At 39.3% G+C, this 21,900-nt stretch overlaps 1 protein-coding gene across 3 annotated transcripts in view; it reads right to left on the bottom strand.

The window, feature by feature from the left end:
• Window positions 1–21,900, bottom strand: part of LRP1 (LDL receptor related protein 1) — a 304,990-nt gene that overhangs the window by 180,564 nt on the left and 102,526 nt on the right. For all 3 annotated transcript variants that reach the window (XM_088137949.1, XM_088137950.1, XM_088137951.1), the window contains one exon: window positions 5,607–5,726. In XM_088137949.1, coding sequence (XP_087994075.1) covers window positions 5,607–5,726 — 120 coding nt within the window. The remainder of the gene's footprint in view (window positions 1–5,606; window positions 5,727–21,900) is intronic.

Below are 21,900 nucleotides of genomic sequence, written 5' to 3'. Positions count from 1 at the left end.
GTTCTTTTGCCGAGGGGATCCGGAGCATGCCCGCTCTGTGAGATCGGGTGGGACGGGTTGAAATCGTGGGGGAGAGGCGGTCCCTCAGGTAGCCTGGCCCCATGCCATATAGGCCTTTAAAGGTGATAACCAACACCTTGAATTGGACCCGGAAGCAAACTGGTACCCAATCCAGCTCACGGAGCAAAGGTATTATATGGGTCCTTCTTCGGACCCCAAAAATAGCTCGCACAGCTGCATTCTGGACCAGCCGAAGCTTCCAGATACTCTTCAAGGGTAGCCTCATGTAGAGCGCATTGCAGTAGTCTATCTGGGAGATAACAAGGGCATGAGTGACCATTCAAAGGGCATCCCGATCCAGGAAGGGGTGTAACTGGTGCACAACCCGAAGCTGTGCAAAAGCCCTCCTGGCTGCGGCTGCCACCTGCTCTTTGAGCAGGAGCCGTGAGTATACTAATTATTTATTTCCTATATCGACTGCAAGCACGTAGCATACAAGGCATTAAAATTAAAATATATCCTGAAAAAAATAGGTTAATCAAATTACTATCTATGAAATAGGAAATTTTAACATATTATATTATTTATATTATATACAATTTAAATTTACATTTTTACCGACTCCAATTCCAGTAACCCAAGAATTGCTTCTGACTCTGACTCCAACTCCGACTCCACAGCCCTGCTTATATCCCACCTTTCTGCAGAATCTCAAGATGGCATACATAGCACTTGCTCCTCCAATTTCCCTACAGCAACAGCCGCTTGTCATCTTTGACTCTGGACGGGGCTGCACTCCCCTGGACTCAGTGGTTGCACAATTTGGGGCTCCTCCTGGACTCACGGCTCCTGCTTGACGAGCAGGTGGCAGCCGTTGCTAGAGGGTCCTTTGCACAGATCCGTGTTGTGTGCCAATTGCACCCTTTCCTGGACCGGGAGGGCTTGCTCATGGTCACTCATGCCTTAGTCACTTCCCATTTTGATTACTGCAATGTGCTTTATATGGGGCTACCCTTGAAAACCACTCAGAAGTTACAACTAGTCCAGAATGCAATGGCACGCACAATAATGGGTGTTCATAGGTTCGTCTACGTTACACCACTATTGTGTGAGCTGTACTGGCTCCCAGTTTCGTTCCGGGTACAATTCAAAGTGCTGGTTATCACCATTAAAGCCCTACACGGCACAGGGCCTGGTTATTTGCAGGACCGCGTCTCCCTAAGAAGATCTGCCCGCCCCATTAGATTGGATAGGGTAGGCATGCTCCAGATCCCTTCCCTGAAATCTTGCCACCTAGTGGGACCTCGGAAGTGTGCCTGTTGCCTGGCTGTCCCTACCTTATGAAACACTCTCCCCCTCCCGGCAATTCGGCAGGCCCCCACCCTTTTAGCCTTTCAGAAGGCCATCAAGGCCTGGCTTTTTACCAAGGTGCTAGGATAAGATGGAATAGAATAGAAAGAATGAAATGAAGATAATTGGAGCTTGTAGTGGGCCATCCTAAGGGGATGATTAAGGCCTAGGATTTTTGTTTTTGTCTGATCGTTTTACTATTTTATTGTTTTATGGTTAGGTTTTGTAGTTACTGGGTTTATTGCTGTTGTGAGCCACCCAGAGCTGTTTAGGATGGACAGCCATACAAATCTTTTAAACAAATAAATAAATTTAGGCAGATGGGGCCGAGAGAGTATGACTAACCCAAAGTTGCTCAGAGGGCTTTCGACTTTGGGTCAGAGGGAGGAGTAGAATTTGAGTCCCCTTGATTCTTGTCCAATCCCTTAGTTATTATACCACATTGGAATACTGTATTAATAATAAACTTAACTCAATTTAAATTGACACAATTTCTCTCCAAATAAGCTACTTGATGGCATAAATCAAATACTGTCTTATTACACACTTAACAGATACACCATACAGTAAATGTTGTTGAAGGAATGTGGGTTCTTGGAGAGGCTATTATCCAGGAGCTACTATGAACTAAACAGTAGTGAACTTGGATCATTGCTGAGAGGCATTAAAATACAATATACAGTCAGGTTCAGAAATATTGGGACATCCACACAATTCTAACATCTTTGGCTCTATACACCACCACAATGGATTTGGAATGAAACAAACACAATGTGCTTTAACTGCAGACTGTCAGCTTTAATTTGAGGGTATGTACATCCAACTCAGGTGAACGGTGTAGGAATTACAACAGTTTGCATATGTGCCTCCCACTTGTCAAGGGACCAAAAGTAATGGGACAGAATAATAATCATAAATCAAACTTTCCCTTTTTAATACTTGGTTGCAAATCCGTTGCAGTCAATCACAGCCTGAAGTCTGGAACGCATAGACATCACCAGACGCTGGGTTTCATCCCTGGTGATGCTCTGCCAGGCCTCTACTGCAACTGTCTTCAGTTCCTGCTTGTTCTTGGGGCATTTTCCCTTCAGTTTTGTCTTCAGCAAGTGAAATGCATGCTCAATGGGATTCAGGTCAGGTGATTGACTTGGCCATTGCATAACATTCCACTTCTGTCCCTTCAAAAACTCTTTGGTTGCTTTTGCAGTATGCTCTGGGTCATTGTCCATCTGTACTGTGAAGCGCCATCCAATGAGTTCTGCAGCATTTGGCTGAATGTGAGCAGATAATATTGCCCGAAACACTGCAGAATTCATCCTGGTGCTTTTGTCAGCAGTCACCTCATCAATAAATACAAGAGAACCAGTTCCATTGGCAGCCATACTTGCCCACGCCATGACACTACCACCACCATGCTTCACTGATGAGGTGGTATGCTTAGGATCATGAGCAGTTCCTTTCCTTCTCCATACTCTTCTCTTCCCATCACTCTGGTACAAGTTGATCTTGGTCTCATCTGTCCATAGGATGTTGTTCCAGAACTGTGAAGGCTTTTTTAGATGTCGTTTGGCAAACTCTAATCTGGCCTTCCTGTTTTTGAGGCTCACCAGTGGTTTACATCTTGTGGTGAACCCTCTGTATTCACTCTGGTGAAATCTTCTTTTGATTGTTGACTTTGACACACATACACCTACCTCCTGGAGAGTGTTCTTGATCTGGCCAACTGTTGTGAAGGGTGTTTTCTTCACCAGGGAAAGGATTCTTCGGTCATCCACCACAGTTGTTTTCCGTTGTTTCCCGGGTCTTTGGGTGTTGCTGAGCTCACCAGTGCGTTCCTTCTTTTTGAGAATGTTCCAAACAGTTGTTTTGGCCACGCCTAATGTTCTTGCTATCTCTCTGATGGGTTTGTTTTGTTTCTTCAGCCTAATGATGGCTTGCTTCACTGATAGTGACAGCTCTTTGGATCTCATCTTGAGAGTTGACAGCAACAGATTCCAAATGCAAATAGCACACTTGAAATGAACTCTGGGCCTTTTATCTGCACATTGTAATTGGGGTACTGAGGGAATATCACACACCTGGCCATGGAACAGCTGAGAAGCCAATTGTCCCATTACTTTTGGTCCCTTAACAAGTGGGGGGCACATATGCAAAATGTTGTAATTCCTACACCGTTCACCTGAGTTGGATATACATACCCTCAAATTAAAGCTGACAGTCTGCAGTTAACGCACATTGTGTTTGTTTCATTCCAAATCCATTGTGGTGGTGTACAGAGCCAAAGATGTTAGAATTGTGTCGATGTCCCAATATTTCTGGACCTGACTGTATATTAAGACCTAATTTTTAAAGTTGTGCCTGTATCACTTTTGAATCCCATAGTTTTTAAGGATCACCCTCAAATTTTTCAGAAAAATAAAATGCCACTGACTTACTGAAAGAAACATGGATAGAACATTCTTGTCTATAACAATGTGTATAACAAGAAGAAATTATTTACTTAAATAGATATAAACTGATATAGAAAACCTGGATCCAGAATTCAGGGCCCCTGAAAGACAGCTAAGAGCTAGTTTATATTGTATGGCATCTCTCACATTTTTCTTTCTTTTTTTTATAGTAATTTTATTAAAAATTACAATTAAAATAATACAAACTAATACAAACTAAAAAAAGAGAAAAGAAAAGAATAAAAAGAAAAAATAGAAGTTGCAGAAAAGAAAAATATACAGTATAAAGAAATTATTTCCCCCTTCATCACTACAAGTATAAACAATTTTAGTAACTTATCACCTTCTCTTCAAATACAATAAATGATCTCTTCTTCCCATATCCCATCTCTTATCTATAAACAAATCCATAAAGTCTTGTCAGTTCAGTCCTGATGTCAGCAAAAATCCATTAAGGGTTACCAGAGATAACATCTATTTTAACCTTGATCAAATAAACCAACTTTATATTCCTTCCTTTTACTTCTGACAATCTTGATCTTTAGCCTCCTCAAATAATGTCCTAGAACTTGATTTCTTTTCATTTTTTCTTTGTCCCTTCTCACAAAATTCTTCAAAGCTTTAACAAGCCTCTTTTGTAAATCCAATATAGAAAAATTATCCGGGTCACTCTCTTGGTTTGTTATTTGTATATCCCTTTTAATTATTAAGACATCAGCTGGCTTCTTTTATATGTCCAGTGTAACATCTTTTTCCATGTCATTCTTGTAGCCTGTCATTTTTAAATCCATTTTCAAATCAGTCTCAGTCTTATCAGATAAAACATGTTTCTCTTCCATAACATCTTTTAAACACAGTCTAGCTGTAGAGGCAGACACTCTTAAAATTAACTTCTGGGTCCATTGTTCAAAAATATCCTTCACTATGTCCAATGTTAAAATTTTGCTTCATTCTGTATTAGCAAGTTGAGTTTGCTCTTCTCCTTTAATTGCAATCTTTAGTTCCTTTTAGTCCTCTCTAGTGTCCAATTGTTAAAGTCTTATTATTATTATTTTTAATTCAGAACAAAAGCATTGTCTCACAGGAAGGATTCTTTATAATTAATTCCAAAAACTTATTTCAAATTTACCTGGACCCTTAGTCCATTTGTAACTTTCTAAAACCAACATTTTAATCATACTTTTGCTGTTTATTCCAGGAAAAAAAGTTAAGTCCTTAAACTTGTATTTAAAACTTCTTTTGCTAAGGATTGAAGGAAACTCACCCGGTGCTGTAAAACTTGTCAATCCAAAGGTTCCTAATAGCTGAAAAGCAGTTAACAAGCAATTTCCTAAAGTGATTAGAAAAACAAATGTGCAAAGCCAGTATCCTTTCAAAGGCATCAACCGTGGTTTGAGCAAAAAGATGGCTATTCCCTCATCTCCTAGAGCTCTGAACCCGCAGGAGACTGCTGTCTTGCAATCTCCTTGTGTTGAGCAACTGTCTGGAGCAGTTGTGGGCGATCTCAAGTCCTCTCCTTATCTGGAGAGGAATTATCAAAGAGCCAGTCTATTTGCCGGCTCTTCATTTCGCTGCAGTCATCAGCTCCATCTTCAGTCTGCCATTTCTTCCCCGGAAGTCCACTGCATCTCTCACATTTTTCAATGTGGCTTGTGATGGAAAAACCTCTGAATAAGCATCTTAAAAACTGCAACAACAACCAATTTATCATTGTTCTTACCCATGATGGAAGGAGAGAGAGTTTATGAGTGAGGTCTGTCTAAGGAAAACCCATAAATGTAGCCTATTTGTGTATTTTTCACCTACCTTTGCAGCTTTTCCCATCTTCAGCTAACTGGAAGGAACTGTTACAATAGCATGTTGGTCCACTCAGAGTCGGGACACAATGGTGTTGGCAACCCATACTTGAACAGTTTGCCAGCAGCTCTAAAAGGAGGATGAGGAGGAAAATATCAGTTAGATGCACAGAAGATAATTAACGCTGCAGCTTTTCAGCAAACTTAATTCCTTGACTGGCAGTACTATACAGGTAGTCCCCAGTTTGAGAACAAGTTCTGTTCCCAAGGTCTGTCCTTAAGTCGAATTTGTATGTAAGCTGGAACCGTATTATTGTATAATACTGTATATTGTGTAATGAACTTGAACCAACTCAAATTGCTGTGTATTTAACTTGAATTTTGCTACAATAGGCTTCGTTCTTAACTACAGATCGTCTATAAAACAGGCGTTCTTAACCCGGGGACTACCTGTACATTTGCGTTAAGAATCACCTCTGGCAAGAAACTTCTGCAAGAAACTCGAATGTTTACCCTCAGCTATTGTAAAACCTCTTCAGGTTCATCTTAAAATCCTGCCAATTGTGACACAAACATTCCTTACTAACTGTTTTTAGACAGTTTAGCTTGCCAGGTTCCTATGAATTGTTGAGGTTGCTGCTGGCATGCCCTCTCCCTTCTGGTTGTTGGTCATTGCTCTGCATGGCCATTTGGCTTGGGCTAGAGGAGAAACTGGACACCTGGTTTCTGCAGAGACATGTATTCATATAATGCCTGACCTACACTTTGCTCAGGCATTGTTCAGGCATTACATGGGCTCCTTATTAACACCGGTATACTGGTCTGGAGGAGCACGAGATCTGTTTAATGTTCTTTCAAAAGACCATTAGACCTGTCAGTTTTTTAAAAAAAGAATGTTGGTTAATTTAAACTCAGAAAGAGTGCTGGTTCTGTCCCATGTAAGTGAATTAAAGGTTTTCTACTGCTTCTCCCAACAAGGGGTTTGCATGTCCATGTTTTCTATTGTTTTAATATTTGGAGAGGGAAGTAGTGCCATTCTGCTTCTTCTAATACCATTTTGCACACACCATAGGATACTCCCAGGTACAGCTGATTGCAAACATTTGCTACCAGCAATGCCATCAAGCACAACTTATCAACTGGAATATTTGGGAGCTAAGTGAAATTAACAAGAGTTGTATCAGTGTCCCTTTCTGAACCAAGTGATTGGAAGACTGGTAAACTTCTATCCAAAGACAGTCCAGCTAACAGGTTAGTGGGGTGGAGGACAACCATAATGAAACAGGAGGGAGCATTCTCAATGTACCATGTGATCTCTGTCAGCTGGATTCTTCTGGACACAGGTCTACCAGTCTTCCAGAAGACGAACTGGCTGGCAAAGCCAAAGGAATTCCTACGCTTAAATTATTTCATAGTAAAACTAAGAAAGTGGCTACTTACAAGTCTCATTACTGAGGCAAATTAGAGTTCACCCATTAGGGTAGCCCAAATTATGCTAGCACATTTTTCTGATAACTCAAGAATGAGAGGAATGCACAGTAACACAGCTATATGGAAGATCCCTTTGTGACTTATTATACATGTATATTGCACAATGCAGTATTCAGGAAAAGTCTTGCTTCTATGAAGCACGTTCACTAAAGGTAATTTAGATACAATTGCCATGCCAGTTTGTGTTCATACATTTCAGTTGCAGAGTTCAATCATTCTTATTCAAAAATAATGCAAGTTTACAACTAACAACAGCTATGGATCCTTTATGCAAATTCCTGTAATACGGATTTATCTGCATTTCTCATAATTATACTTTTTAAACAGATTTTTAATTAAGAAATTTACAAGGAAATTAAGTCGAGCAGGAGAAAGCAAAAAATCTCAGAGGATGATAAAATGCAAATCCCAGATTATATACAAATGCACAAGATCCATAGCTATCTTCCAGCTTCTGTGCAAACTGCAAAGGTTATAGAAATGGGCTGTTTGTCATGCACAGCATAAAACTGGATCCAAACAACTTGGATCAGTCTTTAAGCAAGACACCTCTGGCTGATGAAGATTAATGAATCAGGTAGTGAAATAATCAGTCCAACACTTGCTTGCTATGCCATTCTGGATTTTCCAACAAAATTAACATTGGTTAGTGCTAATATTTTTATCAGATTACTCACATTTTCCAAACTGGCCCTCTCCCATCATTTTTAGAATATGTATGCAAATTGCTCATTTATTTAGATATTCCTTTACTCATTCATTTTGACATTTCACTCTGAGGCACTTCAGTCACATCCTAGAATTAACACTGTATTGGTATGCCTCATCCTAATAGTAGTAGCCATGGGTTGATTACACATTCTCTTTCAGAATTTCTCTCAAGGAAGCCCCCAAGAAAAAGTGGCCATCGCTATTTATTTTAAGAGCTGTGCCAAGATAGGGCTTGAAAGATTATAGGGTTTTTGAAACAATCCTCAGCAATGTGTCTCCTTGAGCAATGCAGTGATTTCATGACCTCCCCAACAATGGATTCACCTCTAGAATGCTGAGGTCACAAAGTCTTGAATATCAGCCAAAGGGGCATTTGAAGGAGGCAGTGGCTCCAGGAAGGTTGCCCTTGGTACGTCTGGCTTTCATGGTTAATTGCTACTAATGACTGCAATATATGTTTCCATCTGTCTGGCATTTCCCTTAGCACAAAGAGGAGACAAAGTGGGACCAATAATTAACTCTCCAAAGCTGATCTTTCCTTTCTATTCTCCAAGAATCCATAACAATTGCAGATTCCACCAAAGTCAATTAAGGGCCTTTCACAAAGAGTGTGAAGGTTTCTCCAAAGTATGTAACATAAGTGTTACTCATTCTTCCAGAATGTAATAGTCTTGAAGTCAAGAGGGTGCAATGCAATGCTGAGGAAAATGAGAAGGGGCATGGCACATCTTTTTCAGGCTGAAATCGCAGGTCTAATCTCTGACATTTCAGGATTATAGAGTCTCCAACAGTGTGGAGCTGGAGCTGTGGTGAGGAACCTTTAAATTACTAGGGGGCCACATTTCAATCTCCTGACATGCTTAAGGACATCCAGTGACACTTCAGGAAGACCATGCTTGACTTCTTTGATCCACTTTTGGATTGGGGGGGGGTCTTAATGATGGGGACGGGACCCATAGGACATAAACCACTTTAATCCCAACTTTAACTACCCCCACATGCTCTGAAATGGTGCCACTGAAATTCAGTGGCAAAAGGGCTGAACCTCAGTGGCACAGCTTCAGGCTGCTTTTGTAAGGGTTGAGGGGGCAAAGAATTTGACTCCCAAAGGCCTTCTACTGCTATTCCCACTGTTGTTTTAAGGTAAGATAAGGTAAGATAGGGTGAAGGTACCAAGCTGCTTAGCACTTACAACTGAATTTAAACAGCCCAGTCTTGGAGTTCTAAGGTCTACTAATGGAATGCTAGGGATCAAATGTAGCCCATAGACTGCCCACCCTAAATTAAGCAAGCATGACCTAATTTGATGCAAACAGTCAGCCCCCTAAGTTTCTAAAGTGCTCCAAAAGTGAACTGGATATGCAGTTGCTCAGAACTTTTTTTGTTTTATTTTGTTTTCTGGTAAACTGCACTAAAAGCAACACATTGCCATGAATATGCATTCAAAAAAATGAGGATGTGCATGTCAGCCCTACCTATAAAATTCTCATTCCGCCTTCTATGTCTGCAACGACTGCCTTGAATGACTCCAGGGCACTTTTATCAACTTTCACTCGAATACAAGTATTATTATTTACTTGACTGGAAACCCCAAGAGGCAAAGCTCCTGGTCATATAGAGGCTTCTATTCATGTTCAAGGGGATACAAGTTGAGACATCTGGCATATCCTCCTGTCCTAGACCAACAGATGAAAGACCCTAGCAGTATGGCGGAGTACGTAGCTTAATCCCTTGCATGTGTTTTACTCTATTCAAATTTACAATGCCTAAGGTATGTTGAGTTCACTTTTACCATATTGAGAATATCTGTCTATTTTCACTCCGAAGGGAGCTTCATATGTTTGTTTTAAGTCTAGTGGCAAGTAAGAAGATGCAACAGCATCAAACCAAATCCTTGAATGGCAGGCAAGTCTCCTTATTCCTTGGGCAAGATTTCTCCATGTCTGGCAAACTTTCCAAAACAACATATATACTTGTCAGGGAAAGGGCAAGCTTTAAGTCCTATTTAATTGTTGTATGCCTCCCAGAATCACTTTGTGGGAGATGGGCAGCTATACAAATGTGATGGATGGATGGATGGATGGATGGATGGATGGATGGATGGATGGATGGATGGATAAATAAATAAATAAAATTTATGTGGGCTTTACTGGGGCAACACTAAGAAAAGACTGCCATATCCGCCTTTCATATTAAGTCCTGCTTATACTACTGCAAACTAAATCTCTCAGTTTAGCAGGGCTGCCTTTGACTTTGACTATATTATATCTCCAGAATCCACTATGTGAACGGCATCTTCACGTGCACAAAGATGTCTCCAAACAGAAGAACATAGTAATAAATTAGATACACACTACTACAGCCACAAGCTGTAAGTTGCAAGGCCTTTGAGTCCAATCAACTGCTATAATCTCAGCTTTCAAGAAGACCCAGGAAGCCAACACAAGTATACTTACTTCCCAGTCATTTTGAGCACTATGTCAATACTTGGCTATATGGCTTTTTGATTATATGGGAAAGGCCTACCTCATAGTTCCCAGCCACACCAATGCATATGACTATAATGACACAATTCAACTCAGAGCATTTTAACATGGAAGGAGGAGGAAATGTACCAACTTGCTGAGAGCACCGGCCATTCAAATGAACAGCAATAAGATAAGCTTGCCTAACTGATTAATAATGAAAGGAGACAACGCTGTAGCTTTTGTGGCTAACAAGTAGTGATGTGTAATAGCTGGATCCAAAGGGTGCAAGGGTGCTTCAGATCTGGCATTGGCACCCATGTCGTTTCCATGGCTATCCTGGCTAGGAACTCTAAGGTAATCTAACATACCCAGAGGGCATCAAATTGGAAAAAAGCTACCCAGTTGCTTGAAGAGAGGATCAAATAATTAGGTCCCTCCCAGCTGGCATGCCTACAACTGATGAGATTTCTGCTCCCCTAACATGTCTCATCAATAGTCATTCTCCTAGATCATTTACAACTTCTAACTCTGCATGTTTTGCTTCCTCTTCTCTCTTCCATTCCTGTTGCATTACGTCACTTAAATGCTGTTCTTTATATTCAGCACTTAAGATTTTAAGAGTGAAATCACCACCACCATTATTATCATCCGACAATGAAATGTCTAAATAAAACAAATGAAGAAACAGAAGTCTCCAAGAAAACTTCTGTCTGCTGTATCTGCAAATCTCCCAAGTTCCTAAGTATGTATATTTGACCACACAATAGTCGGAACTGCTTGTACAGGGACGAAAATGTCAAATGAATGTTTACTTTTACTTCAAAGTTCCATTCCTTGTCTGTCACCTTCTTTTCTTTTAAATACTCCCTGGAATTGCACAAGTTTCCTGATACCCCATTCCTCACTTCTTCATACAAACTTCACCAAGCAAATGTCTCATAGCCTCTATTCCCAATACAGATCATACCCTATCTCAGTTATTGTTAAAATGAAATAACAAAGCTTTGAAAGTGTTCTCTGTGTTAAAAATGATTATACAGACATATCAAGCAGTCTTATGGTATGCGCAGATGCACACGAGAACAAGATTTAGTATGCCTATTTTTCCAAGCTGGGATCCTTGTTTAGAATGCCAGACATGCAAGTCAATGAATCAAACACTAATTTAGCTTTTTTGTTTTGTATATGCTTCAAGTAAGCTGCTTTAAAAAAAAAAAAAAAACCACAGCATGCATGCATTAAATGACTTTTTTAAACTGAGAAACTACTCTCTGCTGGAGAGCAGTGGCAAAAGAGGCCATATGTCATCACTGGGAATAAGCCAATCAACACAGCTGGCTTTTGCTGCAAACAGGAATACTTTGTTCAGATACATCCAAACTAGATCCCCCTGCTCCAACTATGTCTTTCTCTTTAGAGTATGTCTCTTTATATGGTGATATAATTTATTTCTATACCAGCTCTTGGCCAAAAAGGCTCCAAAGATACTTACGAAGACTGGATGATAGGCAAAATTCAAAGAATGCAATCACATACACCAACTATACATTTAAAATAGTAGTATCACAGTAACATATTTAAAGATTAAAAAAAAATAAAATTCAAAATACATGTCTTCTTCTCACCTAAAAGCAATACCACCAAAAAATTATGAGGCATGCTGGAATAATTTCCCTTCCAGTTCTTTGCAAGTTTCCCAGAGGGAGAAAAGGCCTTCCAAATGAAGTCTGGCATTAACCCCAAATGGTCCATCTGGCTGATCTGGGTTCTCTGAAGTCGTAAGAAAAAAACTTTCTTTTCTTAGCCCTCTCATCTGCAAATGCCAGGATGTCAATTAAAGAAAACAGTGTTATGTAAATCCTCTAATACATTAAAACTAAGCACAGCAAAACAAGGTATCGGTCTCATCCCTGCTAAATATCATAAATTGATTGTTCTTGTGGCAACAAGAATTTCTTGACAAAGCAAAGATCAGCTGCCAAGGCACTAGTGATCTATGCACATTGACGATGACCTCAGCACTACTTGGATGCCTGGCACATGGGCAGGAAGGGGTTTCGAAGTGGGTATATAAGGGAAAGATGGATTAGAACTGCCTGGAAAGAGAGTGTGCCATCTTCCTCTGAAACACGTGATCGCCAAACTTGAACTTGCAATTGATACCTCCTAGCTGAGTCTGCTTTGTCTTAGGCGCCAAAGAAAATTTGATAAAGCCAAATTTAGCTGAAAAACCTTGTTTAATTGTTTGTACAACAGATCTAAGAAATAGTAATAAAAGTAAACAACTTTTATACTGTGCAAGTAGTAATAAGATCTGGTGGATAAAGGCTGGAATAAACCTGTGAATAGTGAAGGCTAAGCCAGGGATGTACAAAACATACCAAACAGTTGGTTTAGGTGGTCCATGATGAACTGAAATGTGTGTTTCAGTTGTTTTGGTCCATATACAGAAAGAAACAGCTGGATTTCTTACATATATGGACTGAAATGTGGTTATTCTAAACAGAAGATGGGGAAGAATGGAAAAAACAAGGCGGAGGAGTCTCCTTGGTTATGTGATATAAAGAAGAGGCTTCTGTGTTTCTTATTAGGGTGGTACCATAATGAAAACTTTCAAGACTGTTCCACAGTAGCATTTCTACAAGCATCTCCCTCAAAAAATTTATCTCTGCTCCACTGCTCTAACAGGGGCAGGGAATACAATTGTAGGACAGGAGACAGGAGTTTGATTTATTATTTCTACCCATATAATGGAGAAAGCAGAATGTAAATAAGTGGGGATGCTGGAAGGCTTTTTTTTTTTTAATATAATTTTTATTAAGAATTTTAATTACAATAGTAAACACTAATACAAACTAAACTTAGAAAGAGAAGAGAACGGAAAGGAATAAAAAGTGCAGAAAAAAAGAAAAAAGAGAAGAATAAAGAAAAAGAAAAGAAATACATAAAGAAGTGATTTCCAACCTTCATCACAACAAGTATAAACAAATTTAATAACTCTTCACCCCCTACAAGGTTTAAGATATCTCTTCATCCCATATCCCATCCCTTATCTATTAGCAAATCCATAAAACAGCAACTTTTCAATCCTGGCATCAGCAAAAAGTCCATAAAGAGTTGCCAGAACATTGCAAAAAAAAATGTCTTATTTTAACCTTGATCAAATAAACCAACTTTATATTCCTTTCTTTTTCTTCTAATAGTTTAATATTTAATTCAAATATTGTTGTAGGATTTAATTTCTCTTCAATTCTTCTTTATCCCATTCCATAGATTTCTTCAAGACTTTAAAAAGCCTCTTTTGTAGATCCAATCAGAAAACATTTTTCAGGTCATTCTCTTGGTTTATCATTTGTATTTCCCTTTTAATTTTTAAAATTTCAGCCAGTTTCTTTTGTATATCCAGTGTAGAGCATCCTTTTCCAAATCATTCTCTCAGCCTCTCATTTGTAGTTCCACATTCTGTACTTTCTCTGTCTTGTTCCACATCTGTCATTCCTTCATTAATATCTTTTAGACATAGCCTATCCACAGAAGCAGACATCATTACTGACAGTGTTGATATTGTAGTTACTAATTTCTGGCTCCATTCTTCAAAGATATCCATTAATATTTCCAATGTTATGTTCTGTGTCAATTTGTAAGTATTAATTGACATCAAAAACAGGCTTGATTATTATTATTATTATTATTATTTTGGTGCTTAAAATCTTTAGTCCCCTCTAGTGTCGAGTTTCTAAAATTGTTCTAAAATCTAAAAACGTATCTTTTGTTATGACTTGCAATAGCCAGAATAACCAAATTAAATCTGTTTCCCACAATAAGTTTTTTTAATAGTTAATTCCAAAATCTTATAGTAAAAATCAATATTCCAAATTTATCTGGACCCTTAATCCATTTATAACTTTCTTAGAACAGAATTTTATTTAGCTTTGTGCTGTTTATTTCAAATTCTTTAATTTCTTAAGCTTGTAATTAATCTTTCTTTTGTTCAGAGTTGAAGATTTTTCAACTCTGTCATTCCAAAGGTCACTGATAGCTTTAAGATGGTGATGGGCAATTTCCAAAAGAGATTAGAAAGTGAGGTTTGAGAACTTAGTTTCCTTTAAAAGGCTCTGCTGTGATTGCGAGCAAGATGGCTGGTCCCATCATCTCCCAGTGCTTAAACCTGCAGAAAACTGCTGTTCTGTGGTCTCCTTGCGATCAGGAACCATCCAGAGCACATGTGAGCAATCTCCCATCCTCTCCTTATCCGGAGAAGTTCCAAGGAACCGATCTACTCATTCATTCCTTGTTCTTTGCCACAGTCATCAGCTCTGCTTTCACAGAGCTGTCTTCAGTTTGCCATACCTCCCCCAGGAGTCTGGGATGTTGGAAGCTTTTCTAATTTCTTGTAGTACCTTAGCAGTGCAAGGTGAATTCTAACAGAGATTGAGGGTAACCCTACTTCCATCCTAAGGCAAGCAGCAGGAATGCTTTGATGGAGACCCAGACTCTTCTTCAGGAAACTGTTCTGGACTACTTCCAGTGGGATAATGACATTCTCATCCCATATAATATCTGAGCTGTCATCTTAGCATGAAATATTTTGAATGTAGGCATCACTAACTGTCTTCCTTAGGAGTAGAAAAAAATTAGAATAAGCCTACTGTGTACTGAGCTGCTGAATACGTATATTTTCCATCCAAGGGATCAGTGAAAAAAAAATCCTAAATATTTAAAGGAAGAGTATTCATCTGTGTGATGGACATTAAATGACTGTCTATGTTTGTTTGATGCTTCCTCTGCCAAAAATCACTACCTTTGTTTTATTATAATGTATCTTCAATTTTTTCCTTTCACAACAGTTGGCCAGTCTGGTCAGCAATCTATTTTATAAATGATGCACTGTTGGTACATGACGCCAGAGAAATTATCTAGAATGTATAAAGGCACTTCAAATGTATGTTGGAAATGTGAACAGCATGAAGGGACATTTTATCATGCTTGGTGGATGTGTAAACAAGCTAAAAATTTTGAATTCAAATACCTACTTTGATACTGAGGATTATAAGATTAACATTCAATTAAAAACGGAAATTTTCCTTTTAGGATTAATGGACAAACAGGAAAAAACCATGGAAGATTATTTCAATATATGATTACTGCAACGAGATTATTATACGCACAGAGATGGAAAGTTTCAATACTACCCACTACGAAGGAATGGTTGGTGAAGTTGACAGATCTTGCTGACATAGATTAAATTAACTTGTTTGATTAGAGAAAAGACACTATCTACATTTATTGGTGACTGGAAACCTCTTATGGACTTTTTGTGTAAAAATGAAAAAAAAAACTTGTGATTTATGGCTTTGAGGATTAGACAGGATAGATTATAGAAAGAAGAGTATCATAGCGTAACTTTAGCGAGAGAGGTTAAAATATAATTGTACTTATAACTGCTATGAAGAATATCAGAAGCCACTCCTTTGTATCTTTTTTCTTTTCTACTTTTCTTGCACTTTTTGCTTTATCTTTGCTTTCTTTCTTCTTTTTTCTCCCTTTATATTAGTTATATCTTTTTTAAAAGTTTCAATAAAAATCATATAATAATTTTTAAAAAGCAAAGTTTTAAGGCCAATCTCAACACAGGAGATAAGAATCATGTTATCATCATACATTAGAACTGAGATTTTACACCCACTGAAGGAGAGAGAGAAAAATGTGTGGTGACCCCATAGCTGCTATGATATCATAAATATAAAAAATAATTTTAAAAGGGGCACGAAGACAACCCTGTTTAACACATTTTTCCAATAGCATAAGATCTATAAAAGTGATCTAACGTGCTGTGACCTTTACAAAACTCTGCCTCTTTCAGCTGGAAAAAGTTCCTCCCAATCCTCTAGTTCATTTAGGAGGTATTGGGCATAAAGCTTGGAGGAAATGTCTCAAAATATATTTTCCATTTCATGTATACTCTTAGATTAAACCTCCACTAAGCCTTGAAACTTGCTGAATGACCCTGGGCCAATCACTCAGTCTCAGCCTGATCTATCTGATGAGGTTACTCATGGGGGTGAACGGTGATGATGGTTAAACTTTCTAGGCCACTGTGAGCAAATTGGCAGAAAACTGAATTTATAATGTATACAAACACATAGCCATACTAAATCAATTTTGATGTTGGCTTGTAAAAACAGGACGTTAAATTAAAAAAACAAACGCTCAAAAAATCGGAACTGGACAAATCAATCTCCCCAGTATTTTTGGCAGCAGCCAGCAGAATTGCTCTTCCATTCATTTGACGCTAATGGAATTACACACAATAAACAACATTTATTAAACCTAGGCCATCCCCACAGCTATTCAGAAAAGAGTTACTTTGCCTTATCCTCACTGACAATGGCAGGAGGGCTTTTATAAGCTTTAAGCAAACACTCTTAGGAAATTTCTATTTGCTGAGCACACACATTCCAGCAGAACGGGAGATGGCTATCTACAGAGGTTGCTGATGGACACTGAGTCCATCCAGCTTCTTCCCAGAACAGGTTTTGACTGCTTTCATCTTTTCCATGAAAGATACAAGCACTGTATTCACAGCTGTATAAGCAACTGTCCACAGGCTCCACTACAGGGAAAGATCTCAGAATGAAGCTTCATGAAGTTGTCAACACAATTGTATTGTTGGCTAGCAAACTCTGGAGGCCATCCTGTATGACCCTGCTAGCCCTGGCTCTCCCAGAATATAGTTCTTAGCCCCTGCAATCCTGATCTGTAAGAGTAAGAAGATGGATGATGCAGAGATTGCACAGGAAAAGACATATTTCTTTATAACAAATACAGAACAGGCATGCGTTTTAGAGGTTATTATTTATTTGCAGAACTTATACTGCTCCAATCAGAATGACTCTGAGTACAATTCCCCAAATCAAACAAACAAGACAAAAGCAACATCAACAATATAATCAAAACTAAAAGCCACAAATAACAATACAACTATAATAAATTGGAATTAAACATTCAAAACTAAAAAAAAACAAAATAAACCACCAACTCATCATGCATGGGAATAGCCACAACAGCCTGTCCTCAACACTTGATGGAACAACAAAGTCTTTGCTTCTCAATAAGAGTATGGGGCCATTTGCTGTGGGAGGCAAAAGGTGTCGTTTTGTTTTTATTGATTGATTTAAGATGTTTTTTAATGCCACTTCTATCACTTGACTCTAAATTCCTCCCATGCTGTCTGGCATTCGTGCTGACAGCCTTCCAGACTCACTTGGACTGCAAAGGTTAATGGTTGCGCTGACTTGGCATTCTGGAAGGGGGAGTCCCAAGATATCTGAGGGGTACCAGGATGTGCAAGTCTAACAGAGGGAATAACAAGCCTTGAGGCCTCAAGGCTAAATGTTGCAGACTCCCCATTGGGGGAAAACAGAGACCCAAACCACGTCCACTCTAGGATTTACTATTTTTGAGATCCTATGGAACCCTCCAGCGTAGCAGCGTTAATTTAACTGAGGATGACCCTTGGACCATCCCACACATTTCCCTCTCTCCAAAAACACTTCTCTAAAAGCCAAACAGAACAGACGTAATTTCACAATCGCTGGCAGCTTCCAGCTTCATGTTCAAGTCAAAGGAATGAGTGCAAAGATATCCCCTCGCCAGTATGGCTGCCCTTTAGCAGTGAGGTGGTTACCTTTACCCTCACAATGAATCCAAATGGAAAACAACAGCTTGCTTAAGTCCAGTAAAAGGAAATTGCTTTCTGGCATAAAGGACAGTAAAACGATGTTGCAAAAGTTTTCCAAAACTGACACTTATGCCATTGAAATGAAAAAGATGCTGGTGAAGTCCTATCTTGAGAAGAGGAAAAACAACAGCTGAGCCAAGCCAATATTTAAAAAAATGAAACAAAACAAAACTGGGGAACTAATGAAGTCCCTCACGGTCTGACCTGCATCTGGTCTATTTCTGACCAGGAGAAAGAGGAACCAAAACTGGGTGATTGCTGACTAGCCTATTCTCTTCCATGTGTCTAGACAAAATTTCAGAAATGCCATCTAAACCAACTCACCACCCTGCAGTGTGGCAGAGCCCATGAAAATACGGTATTGTATAGTTTTACTGATCAGTCAATTGACCATATCATGAAGCAACAGGCATCAGGCACAATAAAATAGAATAAAATAAGGTAAAATGAAGTAAGATGAGATAAAATAGTAAGACAGGATAAAATAAAAGAGTGAGATAAAATAGTGTAGGATAAAATATCAAAGTATAAAGAAAGATTACTAAAATATAAAACAATGTGTGCTTAGATGAATGCATTACCTTTACATGCTACCCCAATGTAATGTGTATAAATGTGTCCTCAGTTGAACAACCCGGACTCTAAACTCAGCAGTTCTAAGGCCTACATATGCGTTTGTGCCCTGAAGGAGATAAAATCTTTTACTGCAATCCTAATGTGTAGTTCTGCCAAGTAGTCTCTGTAGATACTGGGCCCTTGCTAGGGCATAGAGGTGGCAGTCGAATAGGACGTGGGCAATGTCTTCTGCTTCTGGTGCTCCACGTATACATGTTCTCTCAGAGTTTGGCACTTGGTGGAATCATCCATATTTAACCATAGCATCCAGCTGCTCAAACCTTGTTCTGGAAGGACTGTCCCATGGTACTGAGTCAGATCCATTGTCAGGTATTTTTCTCTTTGAAAAGACCTTTTATTCTTGGCCAGCCATCCACAACCTGATGCTTGCAAGTGGCTCAATGACGATTTGGGCATTAACATCCAAAACAACTCTTTGTTTAAATATGCCTTGGCCTGATGTCTGGCTGAGAGTAGACACTGTGTTGATAAGCCCAGCTGAGAGAGGATTCTGAGAAGGCCATTTGCCCTTCCTGAAGACTTGCTTTTTCAATTCCTCAAGCCTCGAACAAATGGAAGCCGATGACTTACCAGGGAGGAGGAGAACTGCAGCACCCATAATCCTGATGCCCAATCCCTGGAGTGGCCCTGCACAGAAGCCAGAACATCCCCATGCGCTTGAACAGAAAAGGGCAGGACCAGCAAAGGCCGCACAGGAGATACAGAGGAAGCAAGCTTATCAGTAGAAAGGGCAGAGCTACTGCTTTCAAAAGTGCCGGTATGACCCTGCTCTCCTTGGACAGACAGAAACTAAGATCTCAAGAGTATAATCTTGGGTAGAAGAATGCAGACCTACACTGAAGGGGAAAGTAAGGAAGAAGAGTAAGGAATCTTTTCAAGTTCAGACCTAACTGCAAAAAGGCCACCAATTTGTTACTAAATCCGTGGCGGACATTTGCAGGTAGTCCTCGCTTAACAACACTAATTGGGACCAGAATTTCCATTGCTAAATGATACATTTGTAAAGTGTGATGTTATGTGACTATACTGCCTAGTGATGGTGATCCTGGCAGTCCTTGTTGCCACTGTTAAGTGAGGATCACCGGTCGTTAAGCAAGGATCTCCTTGTGACTTCCTGCCAGCTTCCCACAAGAAAAGTCAATAGGGAAGCTGGCAGCAAGTCTCAAGTCCCAGGCTGCTCACAAGCAGGCCAGCAGGCAGTTAAGTGGCTGCTGCAGCGCAAGTGTGGCCGGGCGCTCCAGAGGGCGGGAGGGCACACAGGTGGCTGCTGCAGTCCAGCACAAGCGCAGCTGGGTGGGGGGTGGGCGCTGCAGAGTGGGTGCAGGAAAGTGGTGGGAGTAGGAGCGACTTACAGGAGAGATCTGTGACCTTCCCTGCTGGCTTCCTCATTGACTTTGCTTGTGGGAAGCCAGCAGGTGGTGATCACATGACTGTGGGACGCTGTAACCATCATAAGTGTGAGCTGGTTGCCAAGCACCTGGATCATGAACATGTGACTGCAGGGGTGCTGGGACAGCCGGAAATTTGAGGACCATTCGTAAGTACTACTTGTTCTGCACCGTTGTAACTTCGAGCAGTCACTGAATAAGTAGTGGTTAACCGAGAACTACCTGTATCCCACCTAATATGTGGCACAAGGCTCCTCTTCGATTTTAATTTATTTATTAAATTACAAATCCATGGAAGGATAGCCACATAGTTTTTTCTTCGCTAATCCTGATCAGAACAGGAATTGTCTCCACATGACCCTTGGACAGAAATACCTTTTTCTCTGTCAAATTCCTCTCTCTTTGGGGTTTTTTGGTTGTTGTTGTCCTCCCATTTTCATTCAATTTGTAGTTACAGAGAGGACCAATCAATAACACCACCAAAAGAAATCTTAAGAAATGCAAAAGGTCTTTAAGACTGATACAGAAAAATAAACGCCTCATCTGCAACAGGAAAAAAATATCTGGGAAATTGGAGGAATTTTTTAGCACAGTATTAATTTATCAGTTCTTTACAGAAATTCTCTATTTTTTCCAGCTCAGAATTCTTCATGCTTGAATAATTAAGTCCTGTGAGAATATACCAACAAAATCTCTGCGTCACTCTCTAGTGAAGGAAGAGTATTTATTATTAAGTAATGTCCTGTACCAGTTTTGGCTCACAGAATTAAAAAATGCAAAATTAGAATACAGAAAAGATTCAGGACAAATGCTAAAATCCCTGCAAATTCCCAGACAATATCAGCAAATGCAAAGAAAACCCCAGGAGTCCACCTTATAGTGGAAAACACATTCTGCATAAATGAATGAATGAATGAATGAAGCCAGTTCTACTTTTTATTAACATTCACGTGCACTCATAGTTCCTTCCTATTCCTTGCATTCATTTTTGTCTCAGGGATGCTTTTCATGTCACTCAAAAAGCTGTAACAGGGAATAAACAAATGATTCATCTTTCTTTACAAACCCAAGTCTCCCAGTGCCAACAGCCTTGCAATCAGCATGACTTAAGAAAGTGTTGCAAATGCCGTGCTATCTCATATAATTCACGCTTGGCACATAACCCTACTTGAAGTACGTCCATCAGAATTTCTTCCCATGAACAGCTAGCTGTAATACAACTGCAAATTGAATGGGGTACAACTGCTTTGGAATCTATAATTTGGGAGTGTAAAGAGCCAGGTTCAAATCTCTTCTCATCCATGAAAATCCACACATGGCCTGGGTTTATTTTACTCCACTTTCCTTCTATATAGTTTACATCACACAGTTGCTGTCACAGTAGGAAACGCATTTATGAGAAGAAACTTGGTCTATATGAACAGTGACCATATTTTCTTGGAAAAAATAAAGGACAAACCTAAAAAAGGGGCAAATCTGAAAGAGGTTCATAAGGATTAAAAAAATTGTTTGTGTTTATAACTGCTTTACAAAGGAAAATTCAAGAGCAAAACCAAGAAAATAAATAGTCTAATTAAATAAATCTAAAGGACAGCTTTCAGAAATAAATGACTGTCTTTTATAATAAAGGACGCATGGTCATTTTATCTATAATGGTGTGATTTCCAAATTTAGAGAGGGTTTGGCTTGAAGAGCAACCTGAGGAAAAGTATAAAACTATGAGCTGTGGACCTTTTTTTAAAAAAGGCAGTTGGGAAGAAATTCTAAAATAAAAGCATTAGTACGCAAATTACCTACTAGTGATATAATTCTGTTGCATTTTGAGAAGGGATCTGAAATAAATTCTTATCCTCCTCCCTCTAACAAATC

This window comes from Python bivittatus, unplaced genomic scaffold (assembly GCF_059951505.1).
Source record: "Python bivittatus isolate LINGU-HERP-01145 unplaced genomic scaffold, Pbiv_v1 ctg000220_np1212, whole genome shotgun sequence".
Lineage (NCBI taxonomy): Eukaryota > Metazoa > Chordata > Lepidosauria > Squamata > Pythonidae > Python > Python bivittatus.
The sequence above is the reverse complement of the archived record's forward strand: the minus strand, read 5'-3'. Positions and strand labels throughout refer to the sequence as shown.